We start from the raw sequence: 17,820 nt of genomic DNA, 5'->3' as shown, positions 1-17,820 counted from the left end.
GGAAACATATAGAGTAGACAGTAACATACAGTGAAGTAACAGCTAGTTTATAAATGGGGATGTGGTTGAAAATGGTAGTCTAGGTATGTGAATGCCAACTGACAATGCTAGAGAATAATCTAGGAACTGAATTGCACAGTAAACCAAGAGGTGGATGAGAATTGTGGTTGAGGTAAAGATGCAAGAGTGTCCTTTGTGAGCTCAAGCAAATGTATATCACTACTGCAGAATGGTGGGAATGTGGAGAAGCATGGGAAAAATACAACTGGAGTGACCTATGGACTGTGGTTAGCAGTAATAATATAATATTCTTGCATCTATGTAAAAGATGTACTGTGTTGATAATGAGGTAGTATGGAAAAGTAGAGCCCAATATACACTATGGCCATGGTAGCAATCAGATGATATTATTTTATCTGTAGAAATTTTCCACCACAGTGTGGTGTTGTTTGGGAATTCTGCACATGTGCATCATTGTTTTATAAGTTTACAACTTCTGTTATAAAAAACATTTAAAAAATAAAAATAGGGTGGGTTGGGGGAAAAACACACCAAATGTAAGATAAGGACTATGATTAGTAGTAATATTTTGACAATATTCTTTCAAAATTTGTAACAAACGTCTCATGACAAGGCAAGGTGTTGATGGAGGGTTGTTGTATGGGACCTTCGTATGATGTTATGCATGTTTGCTTTGTAAGTCCACAACTTCTACTGTACACTTAATTGTTTTATGTATGTTCATATATAAATGATATAAAGATAATAATAATAGGGTTGGTTGGGGGGAAAATACTTTGGTTAGTAGTAATATTTTGACAATGCTCTTTAATCATTAGTTAAAAAGGTTTAACAACAATGCAAGTTATTGGTGGTAGGGTGAGTTATGAGAGTCCTGTATGATGTTACATATGTTTGTTTTGTTAAGTTCACAACTATTACTATACATTGATTGCTCATATATATTTACCTATGAGTGATACATTTCAATAAATTAAAAAATTAAATTAAAAATTAAAAAGAAAGAAAAGGTATTGGCTCAAACTTGAGTAGAGCTGACCAAGCACTAAGGCCCAACCTTTGTGGTTGTAGCAAGAGGCAGAAGGGGAAAGATGGAATGCCCACCCTGCAGGTGAACAAGCACAAGGCAGACAGAAAGAAGACACTAAGAGCTATGCCCATCTGTTGACACTCAGTGAATCTGCAGTGTTTAGGTAGCAGATCCATAAAAATGGGTGGGGAGGAGTAGATAATAGAAGTGGTCATGAACAAATCCAAGCCCTTGGATAAGGGCTGGACCTGGCTTCCTCCCACTAGAAGGACTCTGAGTACCTCATTCACTAGGGAAACCTGAAGAGGAGGGAAGAGACCTGTGTGTGGAAGGTGGGGAAGGGCACATGCCTGCCCTCAGGAAGTGGGGGGGTGGGGGGAGGGCTTGTACTGCTTTGGGTCAGCATATTTTGATGTTATTGCAAAGATGATCTCATTGAGACTTCACTTACAGAACTGAAACATGTTTTGGAACACAGCCGCATCAGCCCAAGCAAATCATATGTGGCAGCAACTAACGCTCCAAAGCATAATTATTTTAGTCCTTTCAGCCTCAAGAGTTATAGGCCCAGCTTGAGTCCAAACTCCCTGAAATCTTCTAGCCATTCCATTGCATCGTGATCTGTCCTGAAAAAAATGATGCCATGGGGAGTGGGGTATAAGAGAACCTCTTAAATTTTTTTATTGTAACATTTTGTATGATTTGTGTATCTTTAAAAAAAAAAGGAAAAAAAATGATGCCAAGAAAATGGAGACATTGTCTTATGATTCTTTATATACTCATATCAGAACCTTGCAGATACTTGGTGCTAAATATTTTGTGACTAATGGAATCAAATAACAATAATTCCAAAAATAATAACTACTATTTGTTAAGGGCTTGCTATCATGCCATGTATTGATAGATGTTTTGCATATATTTATTTTCATTTTATACTCATATAGCATTTACAATAAGCCAAAAATTGTTTCAAGCACTTTAAGTAGTTTATTTAATTCTTATTATCCTATGAATAGGTATTATTATTATTATCTCAATTTTGTGGTGGGCTGGGGAAACTAGGGCACAGGAAGGTTATAGTTGCCTAAGACAACACACCTGGTAAGGTGAAGAGGGAGGATTGGATCCACTAGGACTCCAGTAATCATGCTCTGTGGCCTCTCATTGTCCCAACAAGAATGTGTTGTTGTTCCTGTTTTATAGAAATGGGACACAGGCTCAAATGAGGTAAGCTTTTGATTCAAGGTCATACTGCTTATAAGTGACAAGGACCTGCAGCTTCACCATTACAGGGGAATTGGTTGGAAATGTGAATTCTAATGCCCAAGCTCTGACAGAAACTCCAGGTCCAGGCCCAGCAATCCGGGTGATAGCAAGCACTCCAGGTGACACTGATGCACACTGAAGTTTGAGAACCTCTGCCTTTGACCATGAGCCTCTTCTGTTAAAGCTGAGACTCGAACACAACAACAATAAACAGCTCTAGCAGTAGGAATGGCCAAACCGCTGGTCCTTTACGGGAGTGGGTTTGTACAAAAATACTGATATGTGAATTGAAAACTTTGCAAAAGCACTGAGAAAATTGACAAATTTATTGACTGGTAGAAAGGAGTCTGATGTTCTCTCACCCTACAAATCTTTTTATATTGCAGTTAAATTCAAGCCTCAACCGTTGCCAAAAGCAGTCCTCTGGCTCCAAATGAGTGAATGGATTTTCAGTATTTTCTTCAGGTGATCGAAAAATCAATCCTTTTCTTGGTAAGTTTCTGTGCCTTTTTGCTTATAATCTCATGATGAGTGGCCTCTGGTTGCCAGCAAGGTTGAAATGCTCTCAGTGACTGTAGATTTTCCTGGGTTGAATCACATGAAACAGGTATTTCAAGCATAATCATATGTTGTTTGAAGGTATTTTGAAGCCACCTACACACTCCCCAGACAAAGTCAGCTTATCATATTTCGATACTTTTCTCTTTGATATTTCCTGGGTGACTGATTTCAGAACTTTATTCTTCTCTAAGGTGATGTGATAAACAGCCAACTTTCTCTCCAGCCTTCAGGGGCTCATTATCCAGTCTGTAGCTTATTCAGAGTCTTTGAAGCTTCTATTTACTTTGGCTCTTTATCTCCCAAGCTTGTCCCTGCTCATTAGCACCTTCCCAAAGGATGGGAAGGGAAATAAAAGGGCAGTATATGCTCATGAGATATTTCCAAGTACTCAAAGATTATCTCTTCTCCCTTTCAACCTCCCCATCAGTAAAATTTTATTTTCCATTATTAGCAAATGACACATTAAAAGGTAAGTGGGCCAAGAATAAAATTCTATAATTTGCAGAAAGATCCCACTGGTATTAATTTACAGAAAACAGTCAATGTACTATTAAATATATGCTAATTTAAATAAGTATGGGATTTTTTAAAAGATTTCTTTTTTGGAGGTACCAAGGATTGAACCTGGAACCTTTACATGGGAAACAGGTGCTCAACCACTGAGCTATACCGGCTCCTGGCAAAGATTTTTTAATTAAGAAAATTTGCAAAGTTTTTTTTAATGATAAAGACTGATGCTGGTGAGGATACGATGAAAGTGTTATCACATACTTTGTCCTTATCAGAAAAAATGATTACGCATGGAGAAAATAATATGGAAATATGTATCAAGAGCCTTCCAGAAGTGTTCATCATTTTTGACCTGGTAATTCCACTTCAGAAACAAATTATCATAAATCCAGTAAAAATTTAGGCCCAACTATATTTTTACGGCATTAATTATAACATGGAAATGTCTCTTATCGTGTTTTGGTTCATGAAGGCCCAAATCTCCCAGGGGAGGCAGCTTTGGAGCCATGCAGCCCAGAGATCAAATTCTGCTCTGCTACTTGACACAACAGCCTGGGTAATCTGCTTGATCCCCCTGAGACTAACTTTTTCATCATAAAATGGGAATGATGATATTGACCTTGTATAACCTACACAAAGCACTCAGGAAAATCCTTGGTTCATGGCAGACACTCATTACATGTTCATTTTCCTTTTAATTCCTCTCATACTGTAATCAGAATTCTTCAGTGGAGCAATGACTCCAACATCTTACCTTGTTAAATTCAGTGACAAGAGTAGGAGTCAGGAACTTTCCAGAATCCAAATGCCATTTTTTCCTCTTTGTAATTGCATGCTTATGGGTCCTTAGGCTGCCCGTATCACAGCACTGAGTTTTTTTTTTTTAATTTAAAACACATTTATATAGCATTAAAATATTATTAATTACATCTTCATATAAGCCAATGAGGTAGGTACGATTTTTATTCCCATTTTTGAGGCAAAGAGAAGTTAAGGCACTTATCTAAGGTGACAGAGCTAATGAGTAGCAAAGTTGGGATTTGAACCCAGTCTGACTCCAGGGTCTATGCTCTGCAGCCTCTATGCTAGACAGCTCCCTCAACTTTCTAATAATGCACTTTGGCTGTGATTAGTCTTAAAGAGAAGCCGTTGTCCAAAACCTCAGAGGCTTTAAGTCACATGTAACTTATGGACTGTGATGGTTAGGTTATTGTGTCAACTCGGCCAGATAATTGTGCCCAATTGTTTTGGTCAAGCAAGCATTGAGCTAACTGTAATACAAGGGTATTTATAGACTTTAGTCACCATTGACTTTACTGCAGTGGTAAATCACAGATAGCTGATTAATATTACATCAATCAGGGAGATTGCCATCAGCAATGAGTGACGTTTTAATCCAATCAGTTGAATGCCTTAAAAGGGGAAGTGATTCCAACATTGAATGAGAATTTCCCAGCTCATCTTTGGACAGCCACTGTCTTTCAGAACTCATCAAGAATCTTCATTGGACTTTCATTGGAGTCTACCTTCAGAAAGTAGACTTGTGCATCCCCATGGCTGCATGAGAAACTCTTATAAAATTGCATACTATTGACAGATATCTCTTGCTGATTCTGTTTCCCTAGAGAACCTTGACTAATACAGCTTGGTACTAGGGGATATCTGAGGTGGTTCTGGGAGTTTTGCAACTAGATCTCTACTCTAATTGGACTCAAGGGTACTGACGACTTCCTTTCCACTAACAAATAGGCTGGTAACAGTCCATGGCATGAGTTGGCAATAGAGATCTGCAAAATAGCATCACTGGATTCCCCTTCTTATTCCAGTCCCCAATAAAAACTAGCAGCTTTTCTGGTCACCCAGTAAATGGGCTGGAGTAGCACCCCCAAATGAGGATGGTGTTGTCTCCAAAAGCCAAAGAGATCAACTAAGCATTGTGTCTCGTTTTTTGGTCATACGAGGAGTCAAATGTAACAGCTTACCCTTCACTTTAGAAGGGATATCTCAACATGCCCCACACCATTGGACACCTAGAAATTTCACTTGAGGTGGAAGGACCTCCCAGAACTCATCAAGAACCTTCACTGGACTTTCATTGGACCCCCTGGTTGCAGCCTGCCTGCAGAACCTGGACTTGTGCATCCCCATATGTTGCTGCATCCCTTCCCCCAGCCTTTGTTATCTCCTTCCTCCAGCCATTGCTGTCTTTCCCGCCAGTCCCGCCCACGTTGCCAACATATAATCTGCCTTCTTCCCCAGCTACTGCCTACCTCATAGCCGCCTGCACAACTCCGCCTATCCACTACCGCCCCGTAGTTAACCCGCCCCAGCTCCTGCCCCTCCCTCTACCCAACCCTATATAACCAAGTGTATTTCCGCAATAAAGCAGACTTGTTCCTGCGCTCAGGCTGTCTCCGTGGTTTTTACCGCGCGTCCCCCACGCCTGGAGAACCTAGGCCTACGCGCTGGCCTAGGGGCTTCCCGCCGAGCCGTGGAAGGCTGCCTGGACCTCGTGGGCCGCTAATCACTGCCAGCGAGCCCACACTTGGGGGCTCGTCCGGGATCCTTTCCTTCCACCGCCTTACGGCCCCTGTTGTCTGCTGTTGCTGTTGTCTACTGGCGACCATTTCAGCTCTCCAGGTAGGGACCCCGTCGCCGTCTTTTCTTCTCCCACTATGGGCACCTCCCTCTCTTCACACCATACCCCTCAGGTTCGGCTTTTAGCCGCCCTGCTTGATACCAATGGGGTTCGCGTTTCCCTGAAACAGCTCCAAAAATATTGGGACTTACTACTCCCCTTCAATCCGTAGCTCGCCACCTGCCAGCTCTGGAGCCCGGACACGTACTCACGGCTAATAGATCGAGTTACCTCTGCCATAGAGCATGAAAGGCGGTCTTTTCCGCCCAGCCTGCTGCCTACTCTTGTGGCCGTTCGTGCCTGCCTCCTTGGTGCACCATCCGAAGTCATCCGGGACAAATCGATCAAACAACCCAATGATTATGAGCCCGATGATCTTAGAGACACGAATTCTCTGTCTGACCAGCTCGCCGCAGCTCTCGAGCGCGAGCCTCCCCGCTCGCGCTCCCCGCCGCCTACAGAAACCGTTTCTGTGGCTCCTCAGAATGGCGGACCTCCTCCTCCTTCCTCCACCCCTGCCCAAGATGGCGTGCTTCCTGCTTCTTCCTCACCCGGATTAGAGCCCGCCGGCGGGAACAAAGGCGCTTCCTCTCGCCTTTACCCGCCCCTTCCTGTCTCGTCATCCCCCGGGCCGGCCCCCGGAAATGATGTAGCTTCGCCGCCATCTTGGCCGGCCCCCGGAAATGATGTAGCTTCGCCGCCATCTTGGCCGGCCCCCGGAAATGATGTAGCTTCGCCGCCATCTTGGCCGGCCCCCGGAAATGATGTAGCTTCGCCGCCATCTTGGCCAGCCCCCGGAAATGATGTAACTCCGCCGCCATCTTGGCCGGCCCCCAGAAGTGACGTAACTTCGCCGCCATCTTGGCCGGCTCCTGGAAATGACGTGGCTTCACCGCCATCTTGTCCGACGCTCAAAAGGGTCCCGCCACCAGCTTGTTGCCGCCTTGACGCTGCTAAGCTGCCACTCCCTCACTTGTTTCCCGCTACCGCTCATCCCTCGCCACCACCATATAACGGCGACTCCGGAAGAGCGCACCCTTCCGCCCCTCAGCTTTACCCGCTCAACCCGCTGCCTACGCCACAGCGCCCTCAGACCTGGCTTCCCTTTACGGCCGAAGAGATCAAGACACTGCGAAAGGCCGTGAAGGAAGATGGTATAGGTAGCCCATATGTCCAACAATTGTTAGAAGAACTGGGAGTTCAACTTGCGCTCCCCTATGACTGGATTTCCTTAGCCCGCGCCATCCTTCAGCCCGGTCAGTTTCTTGAATGGCGTGCCTATTATCAGCATGCTGTTGAGCAGCAAGTAGCAGAGAACGCCCGCATCGGTGTCAGAGATCCACCGGACGCCTACACCGGAATCAACGGCTTTGCTAATCCTCAGTCTTATGTCAATATAGATCCAGGGTTTTGGCAACGAGCAAAGAACCTTGTCCAGTGGTCATTTTCGCTAGTCTCCTCCAAGCATTCTACCAAATTTGCGCAAATGCTTCAAGACCCACAAGAGACCTTTCCTGCATTTGTCGCACGCGTTCTAGAAGCCTGTCAGCGGAAAATCACCAATGAAGACGCCCAATTTATGTTAGCAAAAGAGCTTATTCTCGACAGATGCCTCGCACCCTTCCGGACTGTCATCCTCCCTCTTCGCGACAAGCAGATACACGAGTGGGTCTTAGCCTGCCGAGATATTGACCCTCAAACTAAAGCGCTTACTACTGCCTTCGCCTCCGCCATGGCTGTGTCCTCTGCCTCTGCTTCTGCCTGCTTTCGATGCGGTCAATCTGGTCATTTCATCCGCGAGTGCCCTCAACAAGCGGCTCCCCGCCCTGCCGAGGCACTGCGCCGACCGAGAGGCCCCCCCACACCATGCCCGCGCTGTGGAAAAGGGTACCATTGGGCTCGCGATTGCCGTTCCTCGCAACAGCCTTTAAACTTCCAACGGGGCAGGCCTCAGCCCCTCTCCCAAGAGGCCTTCAAGAGAGCTCCAAAGCCCTAATGTGGACAATGCCTATCACACGTCACCAGAAACCTTCCCTCGAGCTCAAAATCAACGGGCAGTGGCTTGAAGGGCTCTTAGACTCTGGTGCTGAAATCTCTTGTATTCCCTTTGAAATCGCTGCCTTCAACCACTGGCCCCTCGAAACCGGCCCTCAAGTCATTGGCGCCACGGGAGCTGCTACCTCCTGGAAGACATCACAGCCTTTGCATTGGAACGATCGAGAAGGTCACGAAGGCCAAATTCGTCCACTCGTCCTTTCTTCAGTTCAAACCATCCTGTGGGGACGAGATGTCCTCAGCCAGCTAAAAGCTCGAATCACCACAGAAGCCTTCTCAGCCGCGCTGCCCCCCCCTCTTCTAGGGGCCACTGCTCCTGTCTCAAGACCTGACCCTATCCCTCTGGAATGGGACACAGAGGAGCCCATCTGGGTCGAGCAGTGGCCCTTGCCCGTGCACAAGTTACAGGCTCTCTCTGCCCTCGTCGAGGAACAACTACAAGCGGGGCACATTGAGCCGTCCACCAGTCCCTACAACTCACCAATCTTTGTCATTAACAAAAAAAAACACTAGCAAGTTCCGCCTTCTCCACGACCTTCGAGAAATCAACAAGCACATCAAGACGATGGGGTCACCTCAGCCAGGCTGCCCCCATCCTACTGCAGTCCCCCAGTATTTTCATGCGGCGACCATTGACATCAAGGACTGTTTTTTCTCCATTCCTCTTCACCCGCGGGACTGCCCACGATTTGCATTTACAGTCCCACGTACCAACAACCAGGGTGCAGCACGCCGATTCCAGTGGAGAGTGCTACCACAAGGTATGCGGAATAGCCCCACCATGTGCCAGCTTTATGTCAACTGTGCCCTCGAGCCGTTGCGCTCTCATTTCCAGCCTGAAGAAACATACATCATCCATTATATGGACGATCTTCTCTTAGCAGCGAGTTCTAGCACCCTTCTCAATGACCTGCTTTCTGCAGTGATGACCAACCTTTCAAGTCTCGGGCTTACCGTACAGTCAGACAAAATAAACCTCAAACCTCCTTTTCAATTCTTGGGCTTTCATTTCCATCACTCCATACAACCGTCAAGCCCTCGGCTGCACATCTCTCCCACTATGACACTGACTGAACTTCAGCAACTTTGTGGGCAAATCAATTGGCTTCGATCAGCACTTCCCATCACGACAGCACAAATGCAGCCTCTCTTCGAGCTTCTGCAAACCAAAGATAGCCCACCTGCTGCAGTCCGGCAAAAGATCACCATCACCCGCACTGCACAAGAAGCCGTCCAACAAGTCAGTGATGCGCTTCAGCAATGCCGCCTCGAGCGATTCTCTCCAGATCTTCCAATCTTTGCCCTGGTTCTACCGACACCGGTCACCCCGACAGGTCTCCTGTGGCAAGATGGTCCTCTTCTTTTTCTGCACACGTCAAAGAGCAAACTCCCAAAAATCTGCCCTTTCCTAAGGGCCTGGATTGCGTTGGCCACTGACTTAGTCCTCCTTTCCATACAAACGTATGGTATCCCACCACACACTATTGTTTGGCCTCTTGATGCCAAAGAAGTTTCTTCCCTTATTATGAACAATACCCAGATGCAGAGCTTAGTAGAGCTCTTTCGCGGCTCCTTTGATAATCACTACCCTCATCACCGTTTGCTGCAAGGGGTGTCTCAGTTAGCATTCTCTAACCCGTTCCGCCCGTTGCCTGCGCGGAACCCCATTCCATCAGCCATCACTGCCTTCACAGACGCCTCAAAAACAGCGTTTGCAGCCGTTATCTACACTCCTGGAAAACCTGAGCCCCAGCACTTAGTATTCGCCAATGACTTCTCTGTTCAAGTAGGCGAGCTCCTAGCGGTCGCGGCGGTCCTCAATCTCCACCCAAGCCAGCCTCTCAATATCTTTACAGACAGCCTATACACGCTACAAGTTTGCCGCAGCCTGCCACTTGCCACCTTTTTGCCAGGCGATTCAAACATTGACCGAGCGCTTGCCTTCATGCAGCGCTTACTTGAAACGAGACAGCAGCCCTGGTTCATCACACATTTGCGAAGTCATTCCAACCTTCCGGGGCCCCTTGCCCACGGCAACAACCTTGCCGATGCGGCAGTGTCAAGCTTTAAAGTATTTCCTTTAGCCTGCAAAGATTATGTTGTGGATGAAAATCTGCTTGGAGACCCCATCAACCACGCTAAGTTGCTGCACTCGCGGTTTCATTACTCGGCGCGGACAATTCGCAAGCTCTATCCAGAATTACCCGCTGAAACCTGCAAACACCTAGTGCGCTCGTGCCGCGTGTGCGCCCCTCTCCTCCCTCTGGGGCCCCTGCAACCCCGAGGTGTCAACCCTCGCGGCCTCCGGCCTAACTCGCGGTGGCAATTAGATGTCACTCATGTCAGCGCCTTCGGCCGCTTCAAGTATCTTCACGTAGCCATTGACACCTTTTCCCATCTGTGCTACGCGGTGCCCCTCGCAGGGGAGAGTGCCAAACATTGCATCAAGGCTCTTCGCCAAGCCATTCTGTTCATGGGAGTCCCGTAGGACCTCAAAACAGATAACGGGCCAGCATACCGCAGTGCTTCCTTTGCCAACTTTGTGCAAATGTATCACATCACACATCACTTCGGCATTCCGTATAACCCACAAGGACAAGGAATTGTCGAACGCACTCATCAACAGCTCAAGCTACTCATTCAAAAAGAGAAAGCCTCTTCCCCCCACAAAGCTCCAGCAGATGTTGTAACAGCTTGTCTCATCCATCACAATCTCCTAACTTTTGATAGTCAAGGACTCTCTCCCACGCATAAGCATTGGGGACCTATGTGGCCGCCTTCCCAAACTCCTGTGGTCTACTGGAAAGACCCAGCTTCCAATCGCTGGCAAGAAGAACCTGCCCCTCTGCTAGCACAAGGAAGAGGGTTCGCCTGTATTTTCCCAGAAACAGAACGACAGCCTCTTTGGGTCCCAGGAAGGTACATCCGGCCTGCAACACAGCAGCTTGACCTAGATGATATCCCGCGCCCACTAGCGCCAGACCCCGAAGACATCCCACGTCCTTTGATACCAGAATACAATGCTAATGGCAATGATTGAGACATCGGCCAAGCCCCCTCCTAAAAATGTTTCTATTCCAATAAGTGCTCTCTCTAAGTTTCTTTCTGCTGATTGCCCCTCCTCTATGGGGGCTCTTTTTTCCTTTTTGTCATTTCAGATCTTTCAAAGGACCCAACTCTGCACAAGAGAAGCCTTTGCTACCTCGCAACCCGCCGTTGACAAGTGCCTGACCTTCACCAAAACGTGCCTTATAACCTATCAATAAAGAGAACTCACCGTGCAAATGCTCCTCAAGCTCCCCTCCCACCCACTCTTACTTTGCTTTTTTCTTGCAATTTTCATTTTTCTAACAATCTTTTCAGCTGTCTGTCTCGCAGCCACAGCCCCAACAGACTGGAACCTTCGTCAACGTCTTCTCCTCGCTATTGCCTGGTTGCTTCTAATTGCTATCCTCATCTCTCTTGTAGTCCTTCTCCCATGACCACTATGCGCCCCCAAGTACATTCATCTGAGCCTACTACCCCAACACCGTTGCCCATGGGGACCACACCAGCTCTCTCTCGCCGCGAACAACGTCGACAACGCTTCTTTGCCTGCCGCCTAAGCCGACTTTCTCTTGAAGATGATGACCCCATCGAACGTCAAGTTCTTCAACTCCTCAGACAAGCCCGCTCTATCCAGACCCCCGCCTCCTGCCCCTCCACCCTCCCCCGTCTCATTCATCTCCTTATCCTCATGCTGTCTCTAGCCTCCTCTGCTACCGCCAACCTGAATCACCAGCCCTTCAATTGGACCCTCAGCCTCTGGCAGTTTGAAAAACTTCTCGCCTTCAACGTGACTGCTGGAGCCCCCTCCTTCACGCTGCACGTTTGCCGGCTAGCTGGATACGATCACACAGATACTAAAATCTCAGGCTCTGTTATAAATACATTTAACATGGGATACATCAGTAATAAGTTGCCACCCCGACCCAAGTGCTCAGGCACCCCTAGCAGTGGCCTTACTGGCCCCTACGGGAAAACTCTTTCCGGTTACTATATATGCCCCCCTTCAGTGAGAGGCTGTCATGATCCAACACATTACTACTGCCCATCCTGGGGCTGTGAAACCATAGTCTATGGCCTGTCTACAACCCCAAAAGACAAAGACCCATATCTCACCCTCAAGTATGGAAATCGATGGGACCGCGTCACACTTTCTGTCAAAGACCCTAATTCAGATCAGTGGTTCACAGGCCACACTTGGGGGATCCGTCTGTATATGACCGAGTATGACCCTGGTGCCTTTTTTATTATAATGAAAAGACCTGTCTCCGCCCCACTCTCTGCTATTGGTCCCAACCACATCCTTAACCCTCCTCCCCCACCCACTGTTCACCTTCTTCCGTCCTCATCTACTCCCCTCAAAATCTCTTCCACCTCGACCGCCTTCGTTCCTTCTACTAGGCCCACTTCCCCCCCTGCTTTAGATATACAGCCACATCCTCTCATCTCCTCTAGTCCCTACTTCAAGCTCCTAAATGCCTCCTAGTTCTCTCTCAACGCCTCCCACCCCAACCTCACTCGCTCTTGCTGGTTGTGTCTTTCCCCCAGCCTCCCCCTCTATGATCCACTTGCTATTCCTTCACCACTCTTTACTTCCTCCACCGACGATTCCCCCTCTTCATGCGATTGGAATCAATCTACTCATGTCCCACTCACTTTTACGCACATCTCTTCCAAAGGTATATGCATTCACCCCCGTTCTTCCCACACTCCTAGCCTTACTGCCTGTGCCAACTATACCTCCCCACACATCTCTGCCAAATATTTAATTCCCCTAAACACCACCCTATGGCTCTGCTCTTCCACTGGACTTACTCCATGCTTATCTGTTGCCACACTTAACAAGACCAAAGAAACGTGTGCTCTCATCCTCCTCACGCCTCGAGTCATCTATCGCACTCCTCTACATTTCTTTGAGCCTTTGACCATACACAAGAAGCTATTTACCTCCACAAACGTGAACCTATTACTGCTGTACTCACTGTCACTTCCCTCCTAGCTGCAGCTGGAGCTGCCACTGGTGTTGCAGCTCTAGCCACACAAGCATCCGCCCTCCAAAACCTCAGACAAGCAGTAGACTCTGATATTATCTACCTCCGAGACGCAGTCAAATATCTTAAAGACTCTCTCAACTCTCTCTCTGAAGTCGTTCTGCAAAACCGCCGAGGCCTTGACCTCCTTCTCCTTAAAGAAGGTGGCTTATGTGCAGCTCTAGGAGAAGAATGCTGTGTCTATGCCAACTATACCGGTTTAGTAGACTCCAGCTTAAAAGAACTTGAAAAAGGTCTCAACCAACGCCGACTTGAACGAGCCCAAACTGCTGGTTCCTGGGGCTTCCTGCAGCCCCTCCTCCCCTATCTCCTCCCGTTACTAACCCCAGTTCTGCTCATTGTCCTGGGCCTCACCGTCGGTCCCTGGGCCATTCGACGAATCATCCGCCTTGCCAAAGATCATGCTGACAGTGTATTCTCCTCATTTGTCCAAATCCATTACCAACGTCTCGTTGCTTCTGATTCCATTCCTCAATCTCGACCACATCCTCGCCACCCTTCCCACCGTACTTCCTGCCTGTAAGCTGCTTACTGTAGAACTCCCTGACCGTAGCCGCCGGCACGGGTTTGTTTCCCTCAGCGTAAAGGGCTTGGGTGCACCCCCCGCCCCCCTTTATTGCTATACGTCAGAGAAATTTTGCAGTTAAGTTAGCCACAGTGCTATCCACCCCAAAAAGCAACATCAGGTTAGATATTTCATCTAGCACTAGCGCGTACCGACCCTAAGGGCTATACATGCATCCTGATCAAATGCTATGTCATTTGCCCTTAGCCAGTCAATTCTGCCCCCTCACCCCTCGTCCTCCCCAGAGATACTCCGTTTTCATCTACTCTCCCTTAAAAAACAGAAGGAGCAATTGTTGCTGCATCCCTTCCCCCAGCCTTTGTTATCTCCTTCCTCCAGCCATTGCTGTCTTTCCCGCCAGTCCCGCCCACGTTGCCAACATATAATCTGCCTTCTTCCCCAGCTACTGCCTACCTCATAGCCGCCTGCACAACTCCGCCTATCCACTACCGCCCCGTAGTAGTTAACCCGCCCCAGCTCCTGCCCCTCCCTCTACCCAACCCTATATAACCAAGTGTATTTCCGCAATAAAGCAGACTTGTTCCTGCGCTCAGGCTGTCTCCGTGGTTTTTACCGCGCGTCCCCCACGCCTGGAGAACCTAGGCCTACGCGCTGGCCTAGGGGCTTCCCGCCGAGCCGTGGAAGGCTGCCCGGACCTCGTGGGCCGCTAATCACTGCCAGCGAGCCCACACCCATAGCTGCATGAGAGAGTCTTATAAAATTGCATACTATTGACAGAATCCGTTGTTGATTCTGTTTCCCTATAGAACCTTGGCTAACATAGGGACTTATAATTTATCATCTGGAAACACATCTGAGAGTGAAAGGGAGCCCTACTGCTAATCCCCTAGGACTACCTTAGCCTGCCCTGGGCACACCAGGGCCAGATACAACTGGGACTTACGGTTACTCTCTCATTGTTCCCCCAACTCTACCTATTTTATCCTAGATTATCACTTACCCCAGGGCAAGGCGACCTGTTAGGTTTCTCCATGGTTAGGTAACTGATTGACTCTGCCTCCATTCATAAGAGTTAGGACAGCAGAAACAACGAAGTTGTCTCTCATTCAGACTGATTTCCAGGCTAAGCTCATAAAACATGCCCTTCTAGAAGCTAATAAGCTTGACTTTAAGGATTTGCATGGAATACCTAGAGGGGTGCTATAGAAGCACAAGTGTCATTCTTAATGACATCATATTAGCCAAGCCTTCTCAGGGCTCCTCCTTGGTCAGGTCACACAAGGTCCAGGAGTGAAGGAGTCCTTGGTTTTCTGGGAATGCCTGAGCAGAGTTAATTTGGTTGCTCTATAAATCTGCCTACAGTTAGCCAAAGTTGTCCCCATATCCCAGCTGAGGTCTCACTGTCTATTCAGGGTTCCAGTAGGAACTCTTTCCAATAGAGGCGACCTATCTAGCATTCAATTACTATGATTTAGTCCACCATCTCTTTTCATACCTGGTAGGTACTGCACCTATTCCAGCCTCCTGCCTTTGCAGAAACTATACATTTTGCCTCAAATTCTCTACTGTTTCCTCTTTTTTAATGAATTTTTTTCAGTTCTGTAAAGCCCAAGTCTGTCCTATCTTCTATAACTACCTCTATCTCTCTTACTCTAAATTCCCTTAATGCCATCACTACTATATAATTTAGTTAATTATTTCTCTGGGTTGTAGCGATCATTAAGTACAATTCCCTTGACTTAAAAATAGGGAAAAGATTCTTTGGGTTCTAAAATACTGTGATAATTTTCTTAGATTTATTTACTGTATATGTCTTACCTAAATTTTAATCTCTTTTAGGTCATGGTGATGTCTTTGGTTTTTTCCCTTTTATACTCTAGGAACTCTACAGCACGGCTATAGACTAGTTTGAGTTCTTAACCCCTGACCTGTTGCCCTAACAGCCCTGGCTAGTTTTCTGCCACAGCTGTACTTCTTGGAGGCTAGAACATCATGGTCTACAGACTGCCGTAGGGCTCCTGCAACTCTTACAAATTTTCCAAGAGAAAACAAAATCGGTCATTACTGCAGCTTCTACACAGAGTTTAAGGTGCTGTGCTCTCCTCTAGATTCAAACGTCTCAAACTACCAGCCCACACAGCAGTAATCTCCTGTAATTTGATGCCGTTTCGACCCTACCCTTTTTCAAATATTACTTTCTGACCACAGACACAGGTCCTTTTTAAATGACAAAATAGAAGATACAACCTTCCAAAGTGTGGTTCAAGTTTACAAATCTCAGTTTTTCAGGCACATTGGGAGATGGCAGGGGAAGAGGTTAATTAATTGACTCATAAGATTAGGATTAAGCAACTGGATGAGAATCATATATGTGAGTGTGTGTGCTAGGGGAAAGGGAGTCGGAGGTTTTAAATCTTATGAGTTGAGGTGCGAGGAAAGGGAGGTGCCGTGAAAGCTTACAGAGAATTGTAGGTAGAGTGAGCAACTGTCGTGCTTTGCCTTGGACGGTCTGGTATTAGTATTCAAAGCCTTGGGAAACCCCCAGCCCCGGGAAAACTGGGACAGTTGGTCACCCCAGGCTTAGATGACTGTTGTAACTGACAGGGAGAGCTATGCAGGGCCTCAAGAGATCAAGGACTGAAAACTCCTGGTGTGGACAATGCTGCAAATTACTAATTAATACAAATTTCTTACCTATATGCCAAACTCCTTACATCTTCTTACATGGATACATATACAGATCTATAAACCTTCATGTCTGTGTGTGCATTAGCCACTCTTATAACACTCAGGAGGGGTGTTCTTAGGAGAGTCCCTCTGTTTTTACTTAGACTTAGACAGAAACTCCCGCAACCTGTAGACTCATGAGGAGTCACACGCCTATCAGGGAACTCTGTGCCTGGAGTTGCAGGGTAGGAGAAGTAGCCAGGGGATGCAATGGTTTTCTTATGTCACACATCAGGCTTTTATGCCCATGAACAGATTTCACATAAAGGTAAATGCAACCATAATTCTTTTAGGAGCATAGTCCTACTGGAACCCTAGGATACAGCCTTGTTCAGAACAGGCCCTCAAGGCTGTGAGCAGAACCTGCCAGGGGGCTTCCTTCCAGGCTGGCTCGGTTGAATGAGGACATCTTTTAGCTCAGCAGGGAGCATGTGATGAAATATTTTAATATGCAGCTAACCTTCTGCTGTGAGCTTGGTAATTACCACTTCTGGAAAATCAGTACACTCCAAAATTTTAGCAAAATGAAAATGTTAATTAATAAAGCAAAATTTCAAACTCCTTATAATATCGGGAGACAGCCAAGCTGCATAATATCACTCAGTGTTATGAAAATGTGACTTGGAAGGGACTAATGATATCATCATCGGCGAGGATCTTCCTTCATGGCCTCTTCAGCATTTGCTTTCCCTTATTAGAAACTAATATGTTATTGCAATTGCAATGGAACAGTTATACTAAAATTCACATTAAATGTAGAGGCTATTGCCTCTAAAAATTCCTCTTAGAGGAGCCAAATTACCTTCCTTTAATCCTTAAAAAGCCTCTTGTAAAGGTAGAGTTTAACGATCAGTGGAAAAATAGATGAGGGAACAGTTTTCCAATAAAAGTACCACAAGGACCAAAAGGATGATAAGTAGAAGTATACATTAAATGACTCAAAGCATTTAATTAATCTCCATTTAGAATGTGTAGCTACACTTGATTCACATAAATTATAATTGGAAAACTCAGATTCTCAGAGTCCTGGAGAATGACCCCTAAAAATCCTTTTACTTCTTGAACCCAAATATTTTTTAAATGATCCCCCCTCCGACCCAAATGCTGAAAAATTTTTTATGCAAATGATGATACTACTTAAAAGAAAAACAAGGTTATTATACCAAGTAAGGAAATCATGGTAATTCTCGAATATGAGCTACAAAATAGCTATTTTTTATTGAGTGCATGAGTAAACTGGGTAATCTGGCCAGATTACTTGGAGAGAATGGCTTTTACTTGGAGAGAATGAGGAGCAATTGGAAGGTTTTGACTAAAGGAGTGACAGGATGTGACTTACATTTTAAAAGTGCTAAGAGCAGAAGCAATTAGGAGGCTTTGCAATAGCTCA

The 17,820-nt window shown here is 46.5% G+C and overlaps 2 protein-coding genes across 12 annotated transcripts in view; one reads left to right on the top strand and one right to left on the bottom strand.

The window, feature by feature from the left end:
* The window catches only part of DPP6 (dipeptidyl peptidase like 6), a 1,316,366-nt gene that overhangs the window by 231,830 nt on the left and 1,066,716 nt on the right, over window positions 1-17,820 (bottom strand). The gene's annotated exons all lie outside the window — the stretch shown is intronic.
* LOC139439049 (uncharacterized) lies at window positions 5,784-14,295 on the top strand. Of its 2 annotated transcripts, none has more exons than XR_011648904.1 (2): window positions 5,784-6,028; window positions 6,199-6,286. XR_011648904.1 is itself a non-coding variant. In XM_071215368.1 (2 exons), the coding sequence occupies exon 2, from the start codon at window positions 11,560-11,562 to the stop codon at window positions 12,610-12,612; it is 1,053 nt and encodes a 350-aa protein (XP_071071469.1). In that variant the 5' UTR covers window positions 5,784-6,028; window positions 11,550-11,559; the 3' UTR covers window positions 12,613-14,295. The 2 variants fall into 2 exon arrangements, 1 of the variants encoding a protein (XP_071071469.1); XM_071215368.1 differs by lacking the exon at window positions 6,199-6,286 and adding an exon at window positions 11,550-14,295.

This window comes from Dasypus novemcinctus, chromosome 5 (assembly GCF_030445035.2).
Source record: "Dasypus novemcinctus isolate mDasNov1 chromosome 5, mDasNov1.1.hap2, whole genome shotgun sequence".
NCBI classification, from domain to species: domain Eukaryota; kingdom Metazoa; phylum Chordata; class Mammalia; order Cingulata; family Dasypodidae; genus Dasypus; species Dasypus novemcinctus.
Note: the sequence above shows the minus strand (reverse complement) of the source record. Positions and strands in the feature narration are given on the sequence as shown.

Excerpts from the sequence above, each read along its gene's own strand:
- LOC139439049 (XM_071215368.1), top strand. The coding sequence starts at position 11,560 with ATGACCACTATGCGCCCCCAAGTACATTCATCTGAGCCTACTACCCCA.